Source organism: Trichoderma virens, assembly GCF_000170995.1.
Source record: "Trichoderma virens Gv29-8 chromosome Unknown TRIVIscaffold_6, whole genome shotgun sequence".
Taxonomy (NCBI): Eukaryota; Fungi; Ascomycota; class Sordariomycetes; order Hypocreales; family Hypocreaceae; genus Trichoderma; species Trichoderma virens.
Genome location: NW_014013743.1, coordinates 866,833 through 887,521, shown reverse-complemented (window position 1 = coordinate 887,521; position 20,689 = coordinate 866,833). Strand labels below are relative to the sequence as shown.

The 20,689-nt window shown below is 50.9% G+C and overlaps 5 protein-coding genes across 5 annotated transcripts; 3 read left to right on the top strand and 2 right to left on the bottom strand.

Moving 5' to 3' along the window:
* Positions 1–1,317: 1,317 nt before the first annotated feature.
* TRIVIDRAFT_216014 (uncharacterized protein) lies at positions 1,318–2,091 on the top strand (the record flags this gene model as incomplete). Its single annotated transcript, XM_014101131.1, has 2 exons — positions 1,318–1,872; positions 1,955–2,091. The coding sequence occupies 2 exons, from the start codon at positions 1,363–1,365 to the stop codon at positions 2,066–2,068; spliced, it is 624 nt and encodes a 207-aa protein (XP_013956606.1).
* A 5,589-nt stretch (positions 2,092–7,680) lies between these two features.
* Positions 7,681–10,818, top strand: TRIVIDRAFT_28488 (uncharacterized protein; the record flags this gene model as incomplete). The annotated part of the gene is made up of 6 exons (XM_014101130.1): positions 7,681–7,822; positions 7,930–8,865; positions 9,011–9,560; positions 9,614–9,676; positions 9,747–10,389; positions 10,474–10,818. The coding sequence occupies 6 exons, from the start codon at positions 7,681–7,683 to the stop codon at positions 10,816–10,818; spliced, it is 2,679 nt and encodes an 892-aa protein (XP_013956605.1).
* A 374-nt stretch (positions 10,819–11,192) lies between these two features.
* Positions 11,193–12,399, bottom strand: TRIVIDRAFT_78893 (uncharacterized protein; the record flags this gene model as incomplete). The annotated part of the gene is made up of 4 exons (XM_014101129.1): positions 11,193–11,275; positions 11,363–11,575; positions 11,647–12,185; positions 12,335–12,399. 3 exons carry the CDS (start codon positions 12,357–12,359, stop codon positions 11,402–11,404), a joined length of 738 nt encoding a protein of 245 aa, XP_013956604.1.
* Positions 12,400–13,074: 675 nt separating this feature from the next.
* On the top strand, positions 13,075–16,061 carry TRIVIDRAFT_28648 (uncharacterized protein; the record flags this gene model as incomplete). The annotated part of the gene is made up of 3 exons (XM_014101128.1): positions 13,075–13,471; positions 13,583–15,543; positions 15,648–16,061. The coding sequence occupies 3 exons, from the start codon at positions 13,075–13,077 to the stop codon at positions 16,059–16,061; spliced, it is 2,772 nt and encodes a 923-aa protein (XP_013956603.1).
* A 972-nt stretch (positions 16,062–17,033) lies between these two features.
* TRIVIDRAFT_54175 (uncharacterized protein) lies at positions 17,034–19,808 on the bottom strand (the record flags this gene model as incomplete). The annotated part of the gene is made up of 1 exon (XM_014101127.1): positions 17,034–19,808. The coding sequence occupies one exon, from the start codon at positions 19,806–19,808 to the stop codon at positions 17,034–17,036; it is 2,775 nt and encodes a 924-aa protein (XP_013956602.1).
* Between the last annotated feature and the right edge of the window lie 881 nt (positions 19,809–20,689).

The following is a 20,689-nucleotide window of genomic DNA, read 5'->3' as shown; positions in this document are numbered from 1 at the left end:
TACTATATAGCAATGCAAACGCATAAAATCTTGGCCCAAGATTTCTGGGGTGAAGAACATCCGACCAGTCTCGCCTCATTTGAGGGTACCCTCCAGAGCGGAATCGTTGACACTGAGAATACAAGCTTGGGATCTTGCCTCTTACAATGCTACACGCTTCCCCTAGAATTGCAAGGCTATGTATTGACATATCTCTTTGCGGATGGGAATATGAATAGGGATGGGAACAATATCGTATCTTCGCTAATGACGGCTATCCAAACCCTTACAATTGGCTGTCTTCCTGCTTCTTCGGATGTCCACAATCACCCCAGCTTCAGAAAACTATTGCCCGCGGACCATGTTGAGGTAGCTCACGTTTCCGCCTCTGTCGCCACCTTGTTTGGGCGCCCCTATATGAGGGCGATTGAGGTTTTCCACAGCCAAGACCATCACGATGTTCCGGGCCAGCAGTGTGTCGAACTGAAGATAGATTCTGTTTGCCAGATAGAGTTTGTTGTCGGAATGTACGGCATAACGGCCATCAGATTTCACTTAAACGACAACTCTGTCTCTCCCTGGCTGGGAGATGCTGGAAGAGGATGGCGTTGCAAGCCAATCGATGTCACCCGTAACGACCTCAGCTTTCCGAAAAAGGTAAGAGATTTCTTCATTATAACTGATTGCCGTTTTCTAATCCATGGATATCCATATTAGGGACAGCAAGGTGTTGTTCAACGCTTTGCCCAACTTCTTGTTCGGACCCCGGCGGATGCGCCTCTCACCGCCTTCTGGGATGCTTCCATGAAACCGTTTCACGATGGCGTGTGCTTCCTTACTCACTATTTCACAGAGATACATGAGGTGCGGCTCAGCCCTTTCCCGGGGCGGCCGATGTGTGTGTATTTGCCGCTACAACTCAATGGTCGACCTGTCACTGGAATAACAGTATATGCGTCCGACCTCGGCACCACGTGCATTGCGGTTCATGAAAAAGGCGCTCATTACAGGGTGTCAGCCCCTGACAGAAGAGGGGTATCATGGACTTTCCATTTCAAAGAGGGAGAAGAAATCGAAACGCTGGGCCTCGTGACAACCGGCCAGAGCGGTCACCGGTGTGGCCCGTTTATGCTGGTAAGAACTTCTTCATGCAACCTTAAAGGCACAGTAGCATTGACCTATGAGCTTGGCTTCGCACATTAGTTTAAAACAAATCTAGATAGGATCGCGTATTTCGGCCCTCAAACAGCACTGCAAGATACAAGCGCCCAATGGGTGTCCTTGATACCGGATCACTTGAAAGAAAAATGTGCGGTTGTAGGCCTGGTTGTGGACAAGGCGGCAATATCATTGGACGGCATCAAAACCATTGGAGTTCGCTGCATGCCAAAAGAAGGTGTTGCCACCAATAAAGCACCGGTCTCCTCATCCGGGCTACACTTGACTCTACCGACACCTCCAAGATGCGTGAAGCGAAGGCGTTTCAAGCACGAAGGAGTTGTGACCAGAGCCCACCTTTACGACATCAAACAGATCCGACTTCTAACGAAGCCAGCTCGTGATTTTGATAATTTACCTATACTTCGCTACTGCGGGCTATGGATCCTCCATGGCGACGGATCGGTCGATACAATCGGCTGTTGGGATGGCGCCTTGACCAAGAGCGCCAAAGTCATCTACGACGAGACACAGGGCCGACTGACTCGCATCATTTTCCGGGTCAAAGACGGAAGATATCCGGAAAACCCGACTGATTTAGTTCCTTTCATCTTCAACATCACGATCAGAATAACACCGCATGACAGCAGCGAGCAAGATCGTGAAGAGGAGCCCTCTCACTACGATGAGATTGGCAACTATATCACCTATTGTAAGACTGGGTGGAAGAAATATGTGAGTAATACAGTTTAACACTATGGGCAAAGAGTAATTATTACTGAAGATTGTGCTGACGACCAAAACAACAAAAATGTAGGTTGTTTGGACTTATTCTCCAAATTCTGATAACGTCCAGCACGCTTCCTCCGAGACTAAAAACTTCAGTATACCACCGCATAATGAATGTAATTTAGTGCAGATAGAGAATTAGTGAATAAATTGAGATTGGGGATCAAAATTCGGCGAAGAAATCTTTGGGTGGTGGCAATCTACAGTTTGACCCGGCTTGGATATATTGATTGCCCTTTTCTTTTTAGTTATGTTAAATAGGTACACAGGGAAAAAGAGAATGAAAATCTATGATAGTTACATAATCGCAGATCGAGTTATACTCCATACATGCTAGGGCAAACTAGAAAGTGGAAGCAATCTTGGATTAAGATGCAATTCTAGACAGAAAGCGGCATAGTCCATCTATCAAATATTAAGCTTGTCATCAGCCTCCCGAAGCCAGCTTCTAGAAGACGTTCGCGGGATAATGTGGAGCCATCCAAAGTCTTTGCAAAGACTGGCAGCTCTCGTATAATGCCAAACGAGATGCTCTTCCGAGCTCAAGTTACTATAAGCAATGTACATAGATCGCCGGGATGTGTCGGTAATCTGACAGTATGGATGCACGGCTAGCAATTGATGTACGTATCGAGATTTTCAAGGGGCAGCAAAAGAAAGGGGAAGTGTCCTTGAATCCAGAACAGACATCTTGCCTCACTGTCTTACCTCTCTGCTCACCGTAACTTGCACCAACATATGCCGTAGAATCAGAGCTATTGTGGGAAAGTGATGCGAGATGCAAGTTCTTAGAGGGACAAATCGCCATGGCTAGCCGCCGACGGGAGGGACGGACTTTGTTCAATATTACACTGCCTTGCGCAAGCCGGATCCGGGTTTCCAATCATAGACCGGAGACCATGACAAGATAGAAGAAGGGAGGAAAGATTATTCAAGTTTCGAGATCAGATGCTCACCTGAGAATACCTGAGTATGCAACCTCATCGCCGTTCGATTGTGGCGGGACCAGTATTGAGTGAACGTCAGTGATTCTGGGTCTACGGGCGACTCAACCTCTATAGAGACAGTGACAGTGCAGGCAAGCATGCAAACCAGGTCACCAGATATATGAATCGGTGACTTGAAAGCAAGACCAGAGCTTATATCCACAGACATGGGATGGTCAGCTCACCCACATTCCCGACAGAGATGGGAGGATCCATCGTACCCGCGCCCTTGGTAAGACACAATACGTCGAGGCGGCAGAGGACAAAACGGGCAGCGAGGGTGTTTGCATGGCGAGCTGCGGCCCTCAAAGCGAGCCCACGGCACGCGTAACATGTGTCGCGCTTTTGGCCAGATCCACAGAGCGACAATACACTATTCTGGCGCATGGTGACATGAATATCTCTCATCCGCTCCCGAGACAGCGGCGAGGTACTACAGAGATTTAGTCCACGACAGCAGATCTGGTCGGGCCCCGGTCCCCTGCCGTTGCATGTGCTGCCGCGCACAAGGATAGAGCGAAGGAGCTTATGGTGATGCCAGGGAACAACGGCCCTGCGGAAGCGGTAGTCTCAGACACGGCCGAGGTCAATTGTAGATGGTGAGGTTGGAGGAGGGGGGAGTCGAAGTCTTGCATGAGCTCTGGCCTCGTCCCCTCTTCGGAGGTGAGAACGCCCTGACTGTTTTGTGGCCCCCATCATGATCCGCTGGCTGGGGAACAGCTGTCTACCCAATGTTGGCTCCGCAGATATGGTAACCATCTTGTATGTGTGAATATGAGTCTGTGTGTGTTGGTTTCTAGCTTAGTACAATCCACGTTTATTGAGTATCCTTATCTGTGAGGTCTGTGGCGCTGGAGATGACGCAGGAAGCCGTGACGAGACATGGCGTATTTTGTCCATCCAGCACGACGATAATGAACTACAGTACAGTCGTATCTGCAGTGCTGCCGCTGCCGCTGGTCTCATCCATGGAAGCAGAGCGGTAAAAGGTCATGCCATGCCATGAAAATTGTGAGTCAAGAGACTTTAGGTCGCACGTGGCGACAAGTTTGTGTACCACAGAGACATAATTCGACCAACATAAGCGGCGGCGGATCAACAACAAGGTGCATGATCTAGAGTGACGGCGTTTTGGCGGTGAGTGGATCATGTTCGTAGATGGCCAAAGGACAACACCGAAAGTGAGGTTGACGATGATTAAGTGAGGATCAACAGTCTGTCCAATATACTCTTCCTGTACCGCCCATGTATCGTGGCAGAGAGTGCAGGTACAGTGTGTATAGCTACACCTACACCTAGACATGCTGCGTGTGAAGGGACCGAGATGCCCGGTATGTGTCGTATCTCTCTGTTTATCCGCCTTGTCTTGTCCCGTCCGTCTCGCTCCCGGATCCCGAGTCTCCACAGGTTCGACACGTTACGGAGCAGCCGCTCCCGCAACCCGCGAGGCTGTGGTCAATGGCTTTCTTAGGTAATTGTCAAGATCCACCAACAACACAGTCAGGTGTCTGAGCGGTAATTGTCGTCGGGCCTGGGTGGCTGGCGCGGACAAACACTTGCGCCATTGAACGACACCCGAAGCCGCTGAACCTGGCTGTGCGACACAACTCACTGCTCTGGTGCCTCTCGCTGCATCGCCGTCGGCATCGAAAAAGGCTTGGCAGCGCTTGTTGGACCGGTGAGAAGCTTAGTTGAGTACTAGGGGAAACCAGCCGCATTAGGGTGATTTTAGAGGTTTGGCAAATGCAAGCCATAGCATGGCCAGGAACAGCGCATCGCTGCATGGCCTGGCAGATCTGCTCGTTCCTTGAGTAAGCCGCCGGAAGTTCGGCTCGGCCACCACAAGATTCGAGTCCACCATTATATTCGTAGGCTTGGTAGGCGCAACGAGAGCCTGATGGTTGAATACACCAAGTTGTTTCGTTCACGTCTTTAACATTGCGTGGGCGCTGTGATGCTGGGACATCGCAATGCTGGTTTTCAGTTAGAAGCCCATATCTGGATGTTCATAAATGATATCAATCATAGCCCTTCTTCTGCTGCATCTGCATATATGTTCTTGGTCTGCTTATCAAAGGGGATCGGCGACGGCCTTTTTTTTCTGTTCTCTACCTTGTATCTCACTCACCTTTCTTACCTTCATAATCACACTGTCGTGCTTGCCCGATCATTCTTCTTTGTGACTTTTCCCTCGCGACACCAAACAGCTCTCATGATGGTTCATGCGCGTGTTTTTTTAATCGGCGAGAAAGCTGTTCGAGTCGTCCACTTGAGAAAAACTGCTGCCAAGACAATAGAGGACCGCAATCTCGTCCTTCTAAAGTCGCCTTTAGAAGCGGCTTTAGAATAAGAAACTTGGTATCGGACAATGGGTGCATATCCACGACGGCGCCGTCAGCCTTGAAGCAGTGTCTTATGCTTGTTCACACGCTGGCCTGTGCCCGCCACAGATTCAACACCATGGTGTAGTAGCTGGAGCCGACTGCGCATGGATAAAGCTGGCACAACATCGAAAAAAGGTCGGGCGTCTAACATGCATGCCTAGCCATCTGGGCTAAGGCCGGGGCAGATTACCGGCCGAAGTTGCAAGACCAGCAGGAGAGCAGTTCTGTTCGTCTTACCACGAGAAGCAAAAAGATTTGACGCCATCTCTTGTTTTATATAGGATGGATCTTCTCACTTGCTCTTGGACCGAGGAACCTGGAAAAAAAAGTTATTGTATTTCTTTTTGTCTCTCCTGCAGGCTTAGATGACCAATACTGTTGGTGATACAACCCACCTGAGCAAATAAAGCGAGGAGATAAAGGAGGGGGAGAAAACAGAAAAGAGCAACCACCCCAGCCTCTTGAGCTTGAGAACCTATACCTCTACTTATTCGGTACCTGGCTTTCCTTGCCTGCCTCGATTCGGCATCTGCGCGTGAATCCAACCTCCAAGACAGGCGCGTCGTGAATAGCTGATTCCGACCCGCGAGTCTGTCTGTCTCCCTGGAATCTGTGTCGACCAACAGCACGGTGCCATCCGCCCAGCTTGGCACCTTTGACATCCCGGCATCCCAGCACGCTCGTGTTCTCCTTGCGGTCCACGCCTCATCCCCCCTTCCCCTCTGCGCTGCGGCCTTTCTGCAAACTCCCGCGGAGAGACAGAGACAGAGGGCTGCACCTGTTCGCCGGTCCGGCCCCGATCTGAAGTATTGATTGGTCTCTCCCGGTTGGTTCTCGATCGGAAGGAAAGGTACCTACTCTGGGTTTTGCCGACAGCCTGAAGCATCAGAGTACTACTCTAGGTACAACCCGATTTCTTGTGTCTGCGCGTCATGTTATCCGTCTGGCTCCGGCTGCTCTAAAACAGGACAAGTCAGTGTTTGCGTCTGCCGGTGCCGCTGCTTGCTTGCCGACTCAGCGGTATGTCAAGTATAATGATAATGTGTCAATAGACGCTCTCTCCCGGATGAATCTCGAGGTTGTTCCTTGCCAGCTAACAGTCTCTATTAGCAGCAGCTCACCACCCTGATTGGAACAAGAGGTAGGGCCTACGTTGGTAAAGTGACTGACTCACCTGTACTTGTCAGGTTCCATAGGTATTCCTGCCTGAGCTTCTACTATTGTCACTTCAGGTCTTGAACTCTCCCACTTCTACTGCTGAGTACCTCTACATCTGGTATGTTTTGCTGCTGTTGTTGATGGGTATACCTTGTAGTTCCGAGCAAGTATCTTCAGCTGCGGCCCCTGCTTGGATGATACCTTCAGCACTAACTCGAAGCACCAAGAGCTACCTCAGGACAAGGTAGCAGGTGGTAGCTGGTCCCAGGAACGGAAATACAGGTAAGTTGGAGGGGAGCGCCTGCCCTGTCTTGGGCGACCGCCAGCAGTCCATTTTCTCGTCTTTTTTACTCCACCCCTCCCCCCTTCTCCGCCACACCCTCAACACCTCATCACAGATCTCGAGATGCCTTAGTGCTACTCATGCTCTGCCAGGTACTTGTTCCAAAAAAAGCAATGTGAAAAAGGATCAGGGAAAAAAAAAGAAAGAAAAAAAAAAAATACCACCTGCGATCACTTGCATGTGCGCTTGCTCTCTTTTCTCTTCTTTCCCTTTCCTCCCTGCTCCTTTTGTTCCTCTTATTGGTCCCCCCTCCTCATTTCTACCTTCCCCTCTTCAATTCTCTCTTATACATGCTACGTTTTACCCGTTCATTTTTCTTGCTCTCGTCTTCTCTCCTTAATTGTCTTGCCTCGCTACTGGCAGCGGCTGTAATCGCATGTCTTCAGTTGGGCCTCCTCTTCGTACAGCTCGACGCCTCATCCTGGTCCTGCTGTGCCCTCGAGTTACACCGGCCATGTTCCACTTGCTGCCATTCTTCTCCTCTTGTCCATCCGCTACTTGATGCTTTCGTCCTTTCGGCCAGTTGTGCTAATACCATCATCTCCCCCCCTAGTGGCTGAGCACAGCAGCAAGTGGTGTCATCTTCCTTCTCTTCCGCTGCACCGCCTGCGGGTTTCGAGGCCGCCGTCCTCCCAGTCCTGTCCCCTCACATGCTGATCTCCTCCCCTTACTTACGGTAAATTATCTCACCGCATGCCCCAGGGTGATATATGCTTCTCCCCAAATACGTCTACTGTCTTGGGGTCGTTTAGCTCGCTTCAGCATTCTTGAAACTGTTTCATCAACCGGTGTCTGGCTCTTCATCGTACGGAAAGACACGACGGAATCTGAACGACTATTGCTGCGTAATATCCGGCTCTCCCACGAGGCAAAGAATTTCATCATGGAGGAACACTCTGCTACAGCAACAAAGGCTACCTTGGCAGAGTCCCAGGGAAGCTCCTCACAGCAGAATGACGGAGGGAAGGACGATGTGAATCGTAAAAAGACGAGCACAAGAAAGCGAACCAAGACTGGTTGTCTCAGTGAGTAACAGTTGAACTCCATGGTTTTCAGCCTTCTCTTTCCCCTTCTTCTTGTCCTCTTGTTCTTTCCGCCTCCACTTCCATCTGACAGAAGCTCTTGTCTTTAGCCTGTCGTAGGAGGCGAATCAAATGCGACGAAGGCAGACCAATTTGCCACAACTGCATCAAATCGAGACGAGATTGCGAAGGATATAGCCAAAGAGTCATATTTAAGGAACCTCTTGGCTCGTTCTCGTCTCCTTTTAACCAGGCAATCTTTTCTGGTCCCTCAGGCATCGTTGATGAGTCTCTGCCTGCACACCGGCAGTCCTCAAGGGGACTATTTCCGGCCATCGCGCCGAGACCACCGACCTTTGACCAACACCAGCATGGCTTGCCACTTCAGCCTGCTTCTGCTCCATATCAGCAGCAGTTTCATCGAGGACCAGTGTTGCAAGACCCTGCAGCTTATAGTATGGGCTCTGGCCAGTTTCTGCAGACTCCCTACAATCCGCAGTTCCCCAACCCCCTACTTGCGGCAGAAGCCAACGGAGGGCCTGGTTACTTTACTAGGCCCCCCCCTGATGCTCAGTATTTTTCTCTCCAAGATGGCAGCGCTGCTGGAGATATGCTTGGCAATTTCGGTAATCTAAATGGCAACCACTCGCTCAATGTCCACATAGGGGGAGCCATGACCCAACCCCTAAGCAATCAATGGGAATTCGACATGCTGGATGATGAAGCCTCCTTGCCTGATTCCGACGACGATTTACCGGACGTTAGAGGCAACCTGCCGCCGATAAAAAACTTGGCACCAGAACGCTGGACTGTAAGTCCTGTAGACGTCAGTGTCTTTTCGGCCTTTGCCCAGAGCGACGACGTCCAAGCACACATGGAGACTCCTTATTCCTCTGAATTCTGGGCTAGTGGCCTGAACACAATCTTCATGCATTTTATCAATGTCACTGGGCCCGGAATCTCAATCTTCGAAGGAGACATTTCTTGTGCTTCAGACAGATCCCGAAGCAAGGCTACGGCTGGATCTGGGAAGAGCCTATGGAGCTGTAAGTCAATTCCCTTGCATGAAGGACAGAACGAGAAGCCTTCTGACATTTCAAGTAGACGCCATTCCCTCACTGGCGCTTCAACATCTTGGCCTATTTCATGCGATGCTCGCACTTGCAAGCATTCAGCTTGCGAAGCTTCGAGACAGCCCTCCGACGGCAGCCTTGAGGCATTATCATCGCGCCATACGCCGCATAGCGAAAAGCGTCAAGTCGCCTGCCAAGAGAACACAGCCGGCAACTCTTGCTGCCACTCTCTTGCTCGGCTACTTTGAGGTCTGGTCGTCTGATCACACCAAATGGTGCAATCACTTGTTTGGCGCTAGGATTCTATTCCGCGAGATGTCTTTAGCAGATATGACCCGATCATGTTTCCCTGCGAAGCGCATGCGACAGCGCCAGGAAGCTAGAGGGTATCAACTAGGACACATAAGCTCCTATTTTTATGGCTCTCATTGCCACCCAGCGGCAACACAAAATGTGCAAAAATCTCTCGACTATGGCCTTTTGAATGCAATCACAGGACTCACTGTGTCTCCGGAAGCTTACGGCGATGTAGAGGGTCAGCTATCAGACGAGAAATATTCTTCGGTAACCGATAAAGAAATTGAAAAATATGATATTATTTGCGATCTATTCTGGTGGTATTGCAAAATGGATGTCTATCAGAGCATCTTGGGGGGAACCAAGTTATTGTATGTCCCTTTCTCCTATGGCCGGCTGAAGGATGTATCGCTAAACTAGAAAGCATGGAATATGAAAATTGGACACAGATTCCCCCGAGAGCTCCCTTTTCAACATATTCATCAGCGTATGTTAAATCCGCCCCTCTCCTCCCATTTAACCTTGAGCAATCACACTCAAAGCTGACACCCAGTTAGATATGGAACGTATGACCACTTGGTTTTGTTGCTTGGTCGCCTCTCGGACTTTGTGTCGAAGGACTTATCTCGGAAACAAAAAGCCATAGAAGCTAAAGGAGAGAACGCTGGAACCGGATCCCCCCCAATGTTCCCAGGCATGTTCCCGACCTTTGGGAAAGTACAGGCCCCTATGGGATTTAGTCCTCCACGAGATGGCACGCCGCACAGTGATTCTCAGGATGACATTGACCCAGAAGCTAGCTATGAAGCTGCACTGCAAGAATGGAATGCTATTTACCGTTCCTTCCAGATTTTCAAGAGCCGTCTTGGGCCCGAATTTCAACCCCTCAGCGATGAACTTGAGGAACAGACAAAGACGCCATTCGGGGACCCGATCTACTTTCGAACATACTCCATCGCTGGCATCTGGATGAACTACTACATGGGATTCATTCACCTTTATAGAAGCCATCCCTCGATGCCGCCAGTTGCAATGCGGGCGGCGGGGTTGATGGCTAAGAAGACGGCGGGGTTTGCTCTCAGGATTGGGCAGATTGCTTCCGGGCTCGCTGCCGACTGCTCAGAGTACACGGTGATAAATACATACCTCGGTGCTGCCCTCATTGAGAGTTCATTCTGCGTCTTTGTAGCAGGCGTACAGGTTCGTACAAAAGCCATTCCACCCCCCAACCTCTTTCAGTTGAATGTATGTCTACCTATGGGTAATATACTAATGGTCTTTTAGTATAATGACACTAGGCAGAGAGAATGGGTCATTCAGAGAATGCATGACATTGCGCGCCTCACTGGATGGCAGTCAGCGATGCAGATTGCCTGCGGCTGTGAATCGGCGTGGATAAAATCTAGCCAGATGGGAGGACCGGCATATACACGTCCAACAATCATCAACAATGTTCCGTCTACAATATGGAAAAATCCTCGCCGGATTGATAAGAAAATCGACGAGTCTGAATCGGGCGAAGAACGGCGGTTAGTACTGGCCAAGGCTGAAAGAACACATTACGCAATCGGGATACTAGCAATCGAAACAGAACTCGCGAGACTCGAACTTCGAGACGATTTAAACTAACGAGCGGCATAGAATGTGTGATGTCTTAGAAGGGCAAACGCAGAATAGAGTGCGGAATAGAGAGCAGAGGGGGAAAAGGAGCAAAAGAAAAAAAAAAGAAAACAGAAAAAAAAAGAACAAAGGAAGGAAGGAAAGAGAAACAGAAAGAGAAAAAAGGCTCAAGTATCGATGAACAGGCAAACGGGCTCACATTCACAGTGATTTTTGGCAGACGGCATTATACTAATACATGGGAGTATTTGTGTGAAGGATTTTCGCAGCGTTTATGAGAGGGTAATGAGAGACTGGAGTGGGAAAGGGCAAGGAGTAAAGGGGCAACAGGCTGCTGGCGTGGGAAATTTACTATTGACGAAATCAAGTGCAAATGCGATCATCTTGTTTGCTTTCTGACATTGAGATATCTGGTACTCTAGCATGTATCTTGCCTACCTACGTGGTAGTACCTAGCAGTATTGATGCAGTCCGCGGGCTGGCTGAGCGAGCTTGCGCGCACTCACTCATATAGTCACTCGCATGAATGAAGAAGGGGAGGATTGCAATTAACGCAGTTATTTTCTATTCTCGTTACGCGTATCGTTGTTGATTAGTTTGATGGTAGCCGATCGACGACAGCCGCCATCTCGTCGTCTGTGTATATTCTGAAGCCCTTGTCTTTGGTGACACTGGCTAGCTGCACATTTTTGGAGTCTAGCTTCTCCTCCATTACTTGTTTCAGAGTCTTGAGAACCAGTGTCTCCGCATCGGCGATTGTTAAGGACTATCAAGCTTGTTAGTGAGTGCTGCATAGGTACTCATGTAGTTAAATATGAAGGTGAAAAGTAAGCCGACCTTGTGATATTCGTTTTGCAGCTCTGCCTGCGCTCCCTCAGAACCCGATCCAATAGCCTTGGCGTCAAACCGATAAAATGTGCCACTGGGCTCTGCATGGAACAACTGAGGACCGTTCTCGTCGAAGCCGGCAATGAGGAGCGCAACACCAAAGGGCCGGCTCATGATGGTCTCCTCTCCGTCAGCGCCCTCTCCGAAGCGCAGGGCAAGGTCGCAAATCGCCTGGGTGCAGCTCTCTACGCTGAGGGACTCGTTGTAGTTGAAGGCGTGGCTCTGGCACTCGACGCGGGCGTGCTCAATCATGGATCTGGCGTCGGCCTGGAGGCCGGACATGGCGCAGCCGATGTGGCGGTCGATCTCGACAATCTTTTCGACGGAGGAGGTTTCGAGGAGGGAGGATGTGACTCGCTTTTCGACGCCGAGGATGACGCCCTCGGATGTTGCAATTCCAATGGCGGTCGACCCGAGCTTGATGGCCTCGAGCGAGTATTCCACCTGGAAGAGACGACCTTCGGGGGAGAAGGTGTTGATGCCCCGGTCTGCGGGTGCGTTGGAAGTTAGCACAAGTTCCTTGTCTGTCTATTCGTATGTGCATTTGTCGGAGTGCCTCTGATCGTTTTGTGCCTGCTTCGTCACAAGAACAGAGGAAGAGAGCTTAGGAGGGGAGAGGAGGGGGGAAGCTGCTTGCCGTATTCAGATCTTGCCATAAACATCTTGACTGATTGTGTGGTTGGATTGGCCTAGAGATGCCGGTGAATGCCTTTGGTAGGACGAAAGAGTGGTGGAGAGAAGAGGAGAGGGTGGTGAGGCTGCGAGAAAGGCTGAGCGAAGGATGAAGCTGCGAAGTTGCTTGCTATACTTGCTATCAGGCAAACACTGGGCCTACGCATCCAGCTTCCCTGCTCCAGGTTCCGCAGTATGAGTACGTACCTCGTAGTGGGGGAGGCAGAGAGAGAGAGAGAGAGACGCCGGCGCACCGCCACAGCTGGCGCCACAGGTCGAACTTGCAAGCTTACAGTACCTTAGTAGCAAGAGTAGTTACTAAGGTACACTGCCGGAAGCGTGGTTAATCCGGCGCACGGAATGGCAACCGCGACGCGCCTGGTGGCCGTGTTTCACCCCACCATGCACCGGTTGAATCAATACAGCAGGTACTCCATAGTAGCTGGTAGAGCTTGCCTTGTGACTGCTGCGCATGGCAGGCCATAAACGAACTACACTGCACTGCACTTATACCCAGCACCGGCAAAAGTTCGTTACCATCACCACAGCCCTCACCTCACAGCGGAAAAAGGGAAAAAACCGAGAAGCGAAAACAAGACGAAAAAGCAATCTCCATGATAGTAAGAGGGTGAAGGGCATTTCTTTTAGGCTGGCCCAAGGCGACTGGTACATCCCTTTCCGCAGCTGCGGATGTAGCTCGCCAGCATGTCGTCTGGCGTAAGAACGAGGGCATCAAGCCGCGCCAACGCCTTTGCTGACGAGCGATCCCGGGTTTCTGGAGCCAATGGAAGCTTCCGAAGTGGCACGGCGGATGCGAAGAATGCAGAGCCCCAATTGGGAGCCAACGAATCAAATAAGCGGTCCTCGCCAGGCCATGCGAGAGAGAGACTGGGCAAGGAGAGGCGCTTCGAGGAGCGCAAAGTCATAGAGCGGTCCTTTGAAGCCCATGTGGAGCGAGTCACGTCGCGGACAGCCAGTCCTGCCAAGCAAGAGCAGCAACGGCGCGCCCAGCAGCAGGCAGAGATGAGGCCGGCCGAGATGCGCAGGCAAAAGTCGTCGACCGAGCTGCGGCCCAGAGACGTGCGGGCAGAGACGCCTCCAGGTACGGTGTATTCTCCTTTCTTTTCCCCCGGGTGTTTGCTGCTTCCTTTACTTCCACATGAATCGCTCTGTGTTTCTCGTTGAGAGCTGACTTGTACTTGTCATGATAAAGTCGTCTGGAACCCGGAGGCGTCGTTGCTGCCGCATACCTCGGCCGCCCTGGCCTCCCGAATATCGATCCCCCCGATTGCATTTGCGATTCCGTTTGCACCACAGCCGAAACCCCTGAACGAACTGACATTGGAGGCTCAAGAGGCAGCCATTGTCGAGGATCTGTTATATGTTTTCATGGGGTACGAAGGGCAGTACATTCGATATGCTCGAGGGTATAGTCCCAACGAAGAGAGGGACCGACTGTCCGGGCCGCCCTTTCGGATCTTACCAGGTCTTGATCCCAGTTTACACGACCTGACCAAGTCCATGTTGAAGATGGCGACCTACTACTCGGCTTTGGAAGCCTTTGTCGACGTGCAGAGCCGTGAGGAGTTTGGTGCTGTGAACCATGCGCTGTGCGCGTCAGTGAGAAAGTGCTTGCAGGACTACCTGGTCATGATTGCACAGCTCGAGACGCAGTTTCTGACGAGCGAGTCGTTCACCGTCCACGTCCTCAACATACACACCCTACCTACGTGCCAGATGCTGTCTCACCTCTACGCAATGGCACAAGAACTCTTGAAGAAGAACGCGCTGTTGGACGACGAAAGCGATGAGGAAGATGACGATGAAATAGACGATTATGACAAGGTCCTCGAGAGGCTTGCTGAGGGAGGAGAGCTTGTTCCTGGAAGTTCCAAAGCCTTAAAGGTCTGCAAGGGCGGCAGCGTTTTGGGCCTGTTGGCCTCAAGGCTTGAATCAATGGGTGGTGACCCGGCTGCCCGATCTCTGTTAACGACATTATTGCGGGACGCCAGTCGGCCGTATATGAAGATGCTGAATGAATGGCTACACCATGGCAGCATCCATGACCCCCATGCCGAGTTTATGATTAGAGAACAGAAGAGCATCGGACGAGAGAGACTCGAGAGGGATTATATTGATGAGTACTGGGAGAGAAGGTACACTATTCGAGACCAAGACGTGCCACCCCAGCTGGAAGGCGTCAAAGAGAAAGTGCTGCTGGCCGGCAAGTATCTCAACGTCGTTCGCGAATGCGGTGGAGTAGATGTAAGCAAAATCGTGACAGAACTACCAACGTCGTTCGACGATAAGCGATTCATCGAAAACGTCAACAACGCCTACGCCCATGCCAACGAGTCTCTCATGCAGCTCCTCCTTACGACGCATGAGCTGCCGTTGAGATTGCGTTCGCTCAAACACTACTTCTTCCTCGACCCTTCAGACTCGTTTTCATACTTCCTCGAGCTTGGCTCATCAGAATTAAGGAAACCAGCCAAGAGTGTCAACACAAGCAAGTTGCAGTCCCTACTGGATCTAGTCCTGCGCCAACCCGGAACCGTGGCCTCGCTAGATCCATTCAAAGAGGATGTCAAGGTGGAGATGAACGAGATCACCCTGATCAATAACCTCCAGCGGGTAGTGAACATCACAGGGATAGAGTCCGGCCAAGTGATGCAGCCCGTTACCAACCAGCAACCCATTGAACCAGATAAGAACGCAACGGGTTTTACGTCGCTGCAGCTGGATTATTCAGTTCCGTTTCCCGTCTCTCTGGTAATAAGCCGCAAGACAGTCTGGCGTTACCAGGCGCTCTTCCGTTTTCTGCTTCACCTTCGCTACTTGGAATCTCAACTGTCATCGACGTGGCAATCACACACCGGAGCCGTGACCTGGTCTCACAAGGGCCCGAATCGGGAACTTGAGGCCCTGAAGCGACGTACCTGGACATTAAGAGGGAGAATGCTTGTTTACATTCAGCAGGTGCTGTATTTCTGCACTGCGGAGGTGATTGAGCCAAACTGGACAAAGTTCATGTCTCGGCTGAAAGCCAAGGACGAGATGTCGGACAAGCCATCCGGGTTCAACCGGACAGTGGACGAGTTGATGCAGGACCACGTAGACTTTTTAGATACGTGCCTCAAGGAATGCATGCTTACAAACAGCAAGCTACTCAAGGTATGTTGACGATCTCTCTTTGCCCTCTGTTGGGAGACGCTTATGCCATTTACATTCTGCCATCTTTCTTGTCTTGTTCAATGCTAATACCGTTGTTTGTCTAGGTCAACTCTAAACTTATGCAAGCATGTGCCATCTTCTCGCAGTACACTAATTTTGTCACTCGCGAGATTGAAAAGATCGATCCCGACCTCTCCAGCGGCATCAAGCCCGACACCATGACCCACGATCAATGGCAGCGCTTCCAGACCACCAAGGTGCCCTCCTCCCGCTCGACGTCAGCACAGAATGATGCGTCGACCGTGGACGACACAGAGGCACGCATGAATCATCTTTCCGACATTGTCCGCAAGTGGGAGAGCAATTTTGGCCGCCATATGAAGATCCTCTCCGACTCGCTGAACCACTACGCTGCGACGGAGACTGTGGTGCTGCTGAGTCTTTGCGCTAGGCTGAGCTCTGTGAATCAGGGTACTGAGTGGGCTGCTATTGGAGCCGAGGAGGATGATCAGCCATAGATATCTGAGAGGGAGGTGCGCCTTTGAAAAGGATATTCTTCAAGGAGCATGTTGTCATTTCCGTCCTCTAACGACTGCTTTATGAACTTGTCAGATTATGTTGGGCCGCGATTTGATCTTTTGGGTGTAACGGCGTTGGACATGTCAAGAGTCAGGGGGGAGTAGGAGTGGGCACACTGATTGAACGTAATTACAAGGGGGATCTTCAGTATCATCAGCAACTAATCTCCAGCTGTTGTGTCACGACCAGATGAAACACCGATGGAAAAGGGAAAAGGTCACGGAAAGGGCATCTCTAAGCACAAGGTTATCATACCCCGCAAACAAACGTTCATATTTTTTGAGCGATATATATCAACCGATATAATAGATCCTCCCAAGCGCTATCGAATTCCAGCAGTCCTGTCCATGCACTCGTTCCGCCCATGCCAATGGGGAGAGAGAAAAAGGAAAAAAAAGGAGAAGCAAAATGCCACCAGATCCTGGGCGCCGCTAAGATCAAGAGTGGCTCGTGAGAGCTTCGGTAATGTAAATGCCACAGTATGCCGCGGAACCAGAGATGTTGCCCTACCCGAGATGAGATGCAGGTGATATATGATGATGTAAATAGAAAAAACTCAGGGCAACTTTCCTTCCCAGCCTTGCGGAGCCGTCCCGGTTCTCCCCGTGTTGGGTGAGATGCTGATAAGTGATAAAACAAGAAAAGAAGAAAAAAGAGGCGTGAAATAATGTGTGTCATAGCACAAGTGCTGTGTATAATGAAGAAGGGATGCTTCTGCACCAAACACCTAGGTGCTTGATTCAACGGCGATCATAAGATGAAAGTAGGGAAATAAAATAAAGATGAAAATGCCCAACGTTTCGTGTATAAGAATAGTATAAGAATAGAAAGGTAAAAGCAGAAAAAGCCTGGTATTAAATTCGTAACTTCGTTGAGAGGCTGCTTGTACAACCTTTCGTCGCAAGCAGTCATCATTTGAAAAGACTTCGGAGGTCCATGAGTTTCTGTCTTGCAGCCTCTGCCTTGTCCAGCGCCTTATTTTGGCCGTCCATGCTGAGGCTCGCTAGTTTCTTCTTCTTTTCTTGCAATTCGAGCATCTTTTCTTCAAAACTATTGCGCATAATGTATCGGATCGTACGCACAGGGCGTTTCTGGCCCAGGCGGTGCACACGATCGACCGCCTGAGCTTCGGCTGCCGGGTTGTACTGCGGTTCCATCACGTACACATTGTTACCGGCAGTCAAGTTTAGGCCCAGTCCACCGGCCGTAATGGAAACAAGAATGACGTGAATGCTGCGGTCTTCGCGGAAATTGTCCATGGCCACTGTGCGTGCCTGTCGTGTCATGCTGCCATCTAATCTTGTAAACTTGATGTTGGCTTCCTTGAGAGCCAGTTCGATGAGGTCCAAGTGCGATGTCCATCCTGAGAAAACAACAGACTTGAATGGTAGTTCTTGAGGATTGGCATCGCTGGCGGCTTTGGATTTGAGAAGATCCTCAAGGAGGGCTTTAGTCTTGGTGTGGGGCCCGTTGTAATTATCGAGATCTTTTCGGGCGTGTTTAAATTTTGATTTGAGAATACCGTCGTGTTCGCCGTCTGCATCCGAACGACGGATATTGACGAAGCCGAATCGGACATGAGCGTTGCAAACAATGCAGGGACCGGCAAACTCGCCGGGCGACAGTGCGGCCTTGGCTCGTTGCTTGAAGACTCTTATGCATGATCGACAAACTACATGAAAACAAGACGTCATGTATCCTATTGTGTCGTCTTCCTTCTCAGCATCTATTGGTTGCTCCTGAGAGGAGATCTTCTTGTTGCATTCTATACAGTTGTCATTGTTCGTATCTTGCATCAACGTAAACATTTCGTGCGTTTTCTGGTGAGACAGTAGCGAGCCGCCTGCATTCTCATCGTCTTCGTCGATGTCGATTGCCATCTCCGCCGACATGCCTCGCAGGGCTGCCAAGTCTTCGTCATTCAGCAAGTCTTTACCATGTGCACAGAGCAATCGAAGGCGAAGAATGGCTTTGAGAATGTGGATATAGGTGTTTCCGCCAAGGGCCACGGAGGTAGGGTTTCCAGCCAAGACCTTGACTCGATCCTGAGCATTCCGGGCAAAGAGATCGTATATGCTGCGTTCCTCTGGGCTGAAATCAAGTTTGACGATGAGGTCTTCTCGGGGAGGCAAGTCGATCTTGTCCTTGAGTCGGCGAAGGGTGATTGAGTCAACAAGAATACGGAGCTTGGGCACAATGTCAGGGTCACAGGCCTTGAACGGCTCCACAATGTGACGAAGGAATTTCGATCTATGGTGAAAAGGCTCCAGACGAAGAAAGGACAAGAGAGCTGCGAAATCATCCAACCGGTTTTGGACAGGAGTTCCGGTTACAGCCCACCGCCGTTGGGCTTGGAGACGAACTATGGCCTTGAACTGCATCGTGGTCTGCTCGCGAATCATGTGTGCTTCGTCTAGAACGATGCGGAACCATCCAAGCTCTTCAAGGGGAAAGCTGCCTGTCTTGGCCTTCCGCCGAGAGCTAAGCTCGTTGGAAACAGATCCGTAAGTTGTAATCACGATGTCGAACTGTGCGAGCCGCGCCAAATCTTTGATCCGGTTGGGCCCATGGTAGATGTGATAAGAGAGCTTGCCAGGAGCTACGTGCTGCTTGATTTGCTCCTCCCAATTAGTAATTGTGCTAAGAGGGCATATAATCAGAGTTGATCTAGTGTTTTGGGACACGGGCGTCAAACCCAGCGGCGCCTGTATCGGGTCCATTTCGTCCCTTGTCTGCCTGGTTTCCGGTGCGGACGGCTGCTCAGGCGTGAGCCGCTTAAATTCTCGTGCTTCGTCCATGGTGCTAGTTATGAGCGACAGGATGCTGAGTGTCTTTCCAAGGCCCATCATATCAGCTAGTATACCGCCGCGGGTATCTGTAGGGACTGTAGCCTGGCCCTCGTCGGTGATGACGTTATGAAAGACCGGTTGCCCAGTCGGGGCAAGTTTGGTCTGCCAGAAAGAAACCATGCCCTTCTCGTCTAGCTGTAGCTCGCGAGGTTGTTCTCTAGCTATCATGAAGTAGAGACCTTGTTTCTGGTGAGTGAGCAAGGGAGTTATGATGCAGTCGGGGGGGTCCTCGGTGGGTAGTTCGTCACTCCTAGTAAGAGAATCAAATACCCCCATGACTTCTGAGCGGACTTCTTCAACGGTTCTGGGAGTGAAGTTTGTAACTCGAGGGGGCTCTGAGATAGCATAATTTCCATTAACTCCAGAGGCCGTTTTCTTGAGTGAGCGCAAGTAGTCCGCGGTGTGAGGGTTGCAGAGTCTGATGCCTCTCTGAATGATGTAGGGCTGCTGAAGCGGTATGCCAGATCTTTCCAAAAGGGTCCCAACATTCCTGGCGTACCTTATCGGTCCGTACAAGACAATGTCAAGGATGTAAGAGCGTGACACAGCCTGGCCGGGTACCTCCCCAGGTCCCATAGGCTGCGGCGGCATACGACAGTCAGTCCTGACGCGAATGTTAAAGTCCAGCAGAGGTGCCAAGGCCTTGCTGGCGGAATAGTCGACCATCCCGATGATTTGTCTGGTGTGGTCACAAACGGGAACGCGAAAAGTATTGCTGTCATCGGCCAACCTCCTGAGGATAACCTTGATGCTGGGTTGATAGTTGGGACCCCACATGCTCTGTACGCCCGGCTTGGGCGATGGGGCTCGAGTGCAGTTTGCTCGGGTTTTGATCATGCCATAGCAAACTTCTTCGTCCTTGGGGTCAAGGGGCTTTGTTGGGGCAGCATCGTCATTGACTATATGATTGACGGTAAGCAAGAGTGCATAACAAGAAGATTCTCGGGGTGGATAGGAAGCCGCTCATACCATCTGTCAAGTCAACGGTGGATGATCCAGGGTTAGCCGCCCTTGCCGCCGCCTCCTCGGCCTGTCTCTTCCAGTCAGCCTGAACCGCCCTTATAAAGGGAGTGGGTCGATAGTCGTCATCACGTCGCTGGCGCTTGGAGCGCGGCGAGTCGTTTTCGATGTGAGGAGAAGAGGAACGAGACGGCAATTGAGGCAGCAGGTGAGGCGGCAACTGAGGCAGGAGGTGAGGCGGCAATTGAGGCGGCAATTGAGGCTGCACACGAGGCTGCACACGAGGCTGCAGTCGAGGTTGTAATCGAGGTTGTAACTGAGGCCGTGACTGAGGCTCTGACTTGGGTTGTAACTGAGGTTGTGACTGGTCAAAACGGGCGTCTCGGTGCGGCACATCTCTATCGGTCCTCTGGTACGGCAGGCCTTGAAAACGAGTATCATTGGGTACGGCGGTTTGCCCAGCTGGTTGGTTTGTCACTGGCGATTCTGTCATTGGCGAGCCCATGATGGCTGGATCAAGAGGGCTGTTGAGCAGTGCGGTGAAAGAAGTGGTGTCTGTATCTTGTCCTACCGGGGGCATCTGCTGCCATGCAGTTACGGGCTGACCTGATCCATTTTCTTGAAGATTCGAATCACTGTATTCTTGGTATGGGCGCTTTGGAAGACCACCCGTAAATGGGTAATATGGGATACTCGGGCCAGCGCCTGGAGGCTGCGAAGGCCCACCTAACAAAGAATCAGCAGAGCTCGACAATATT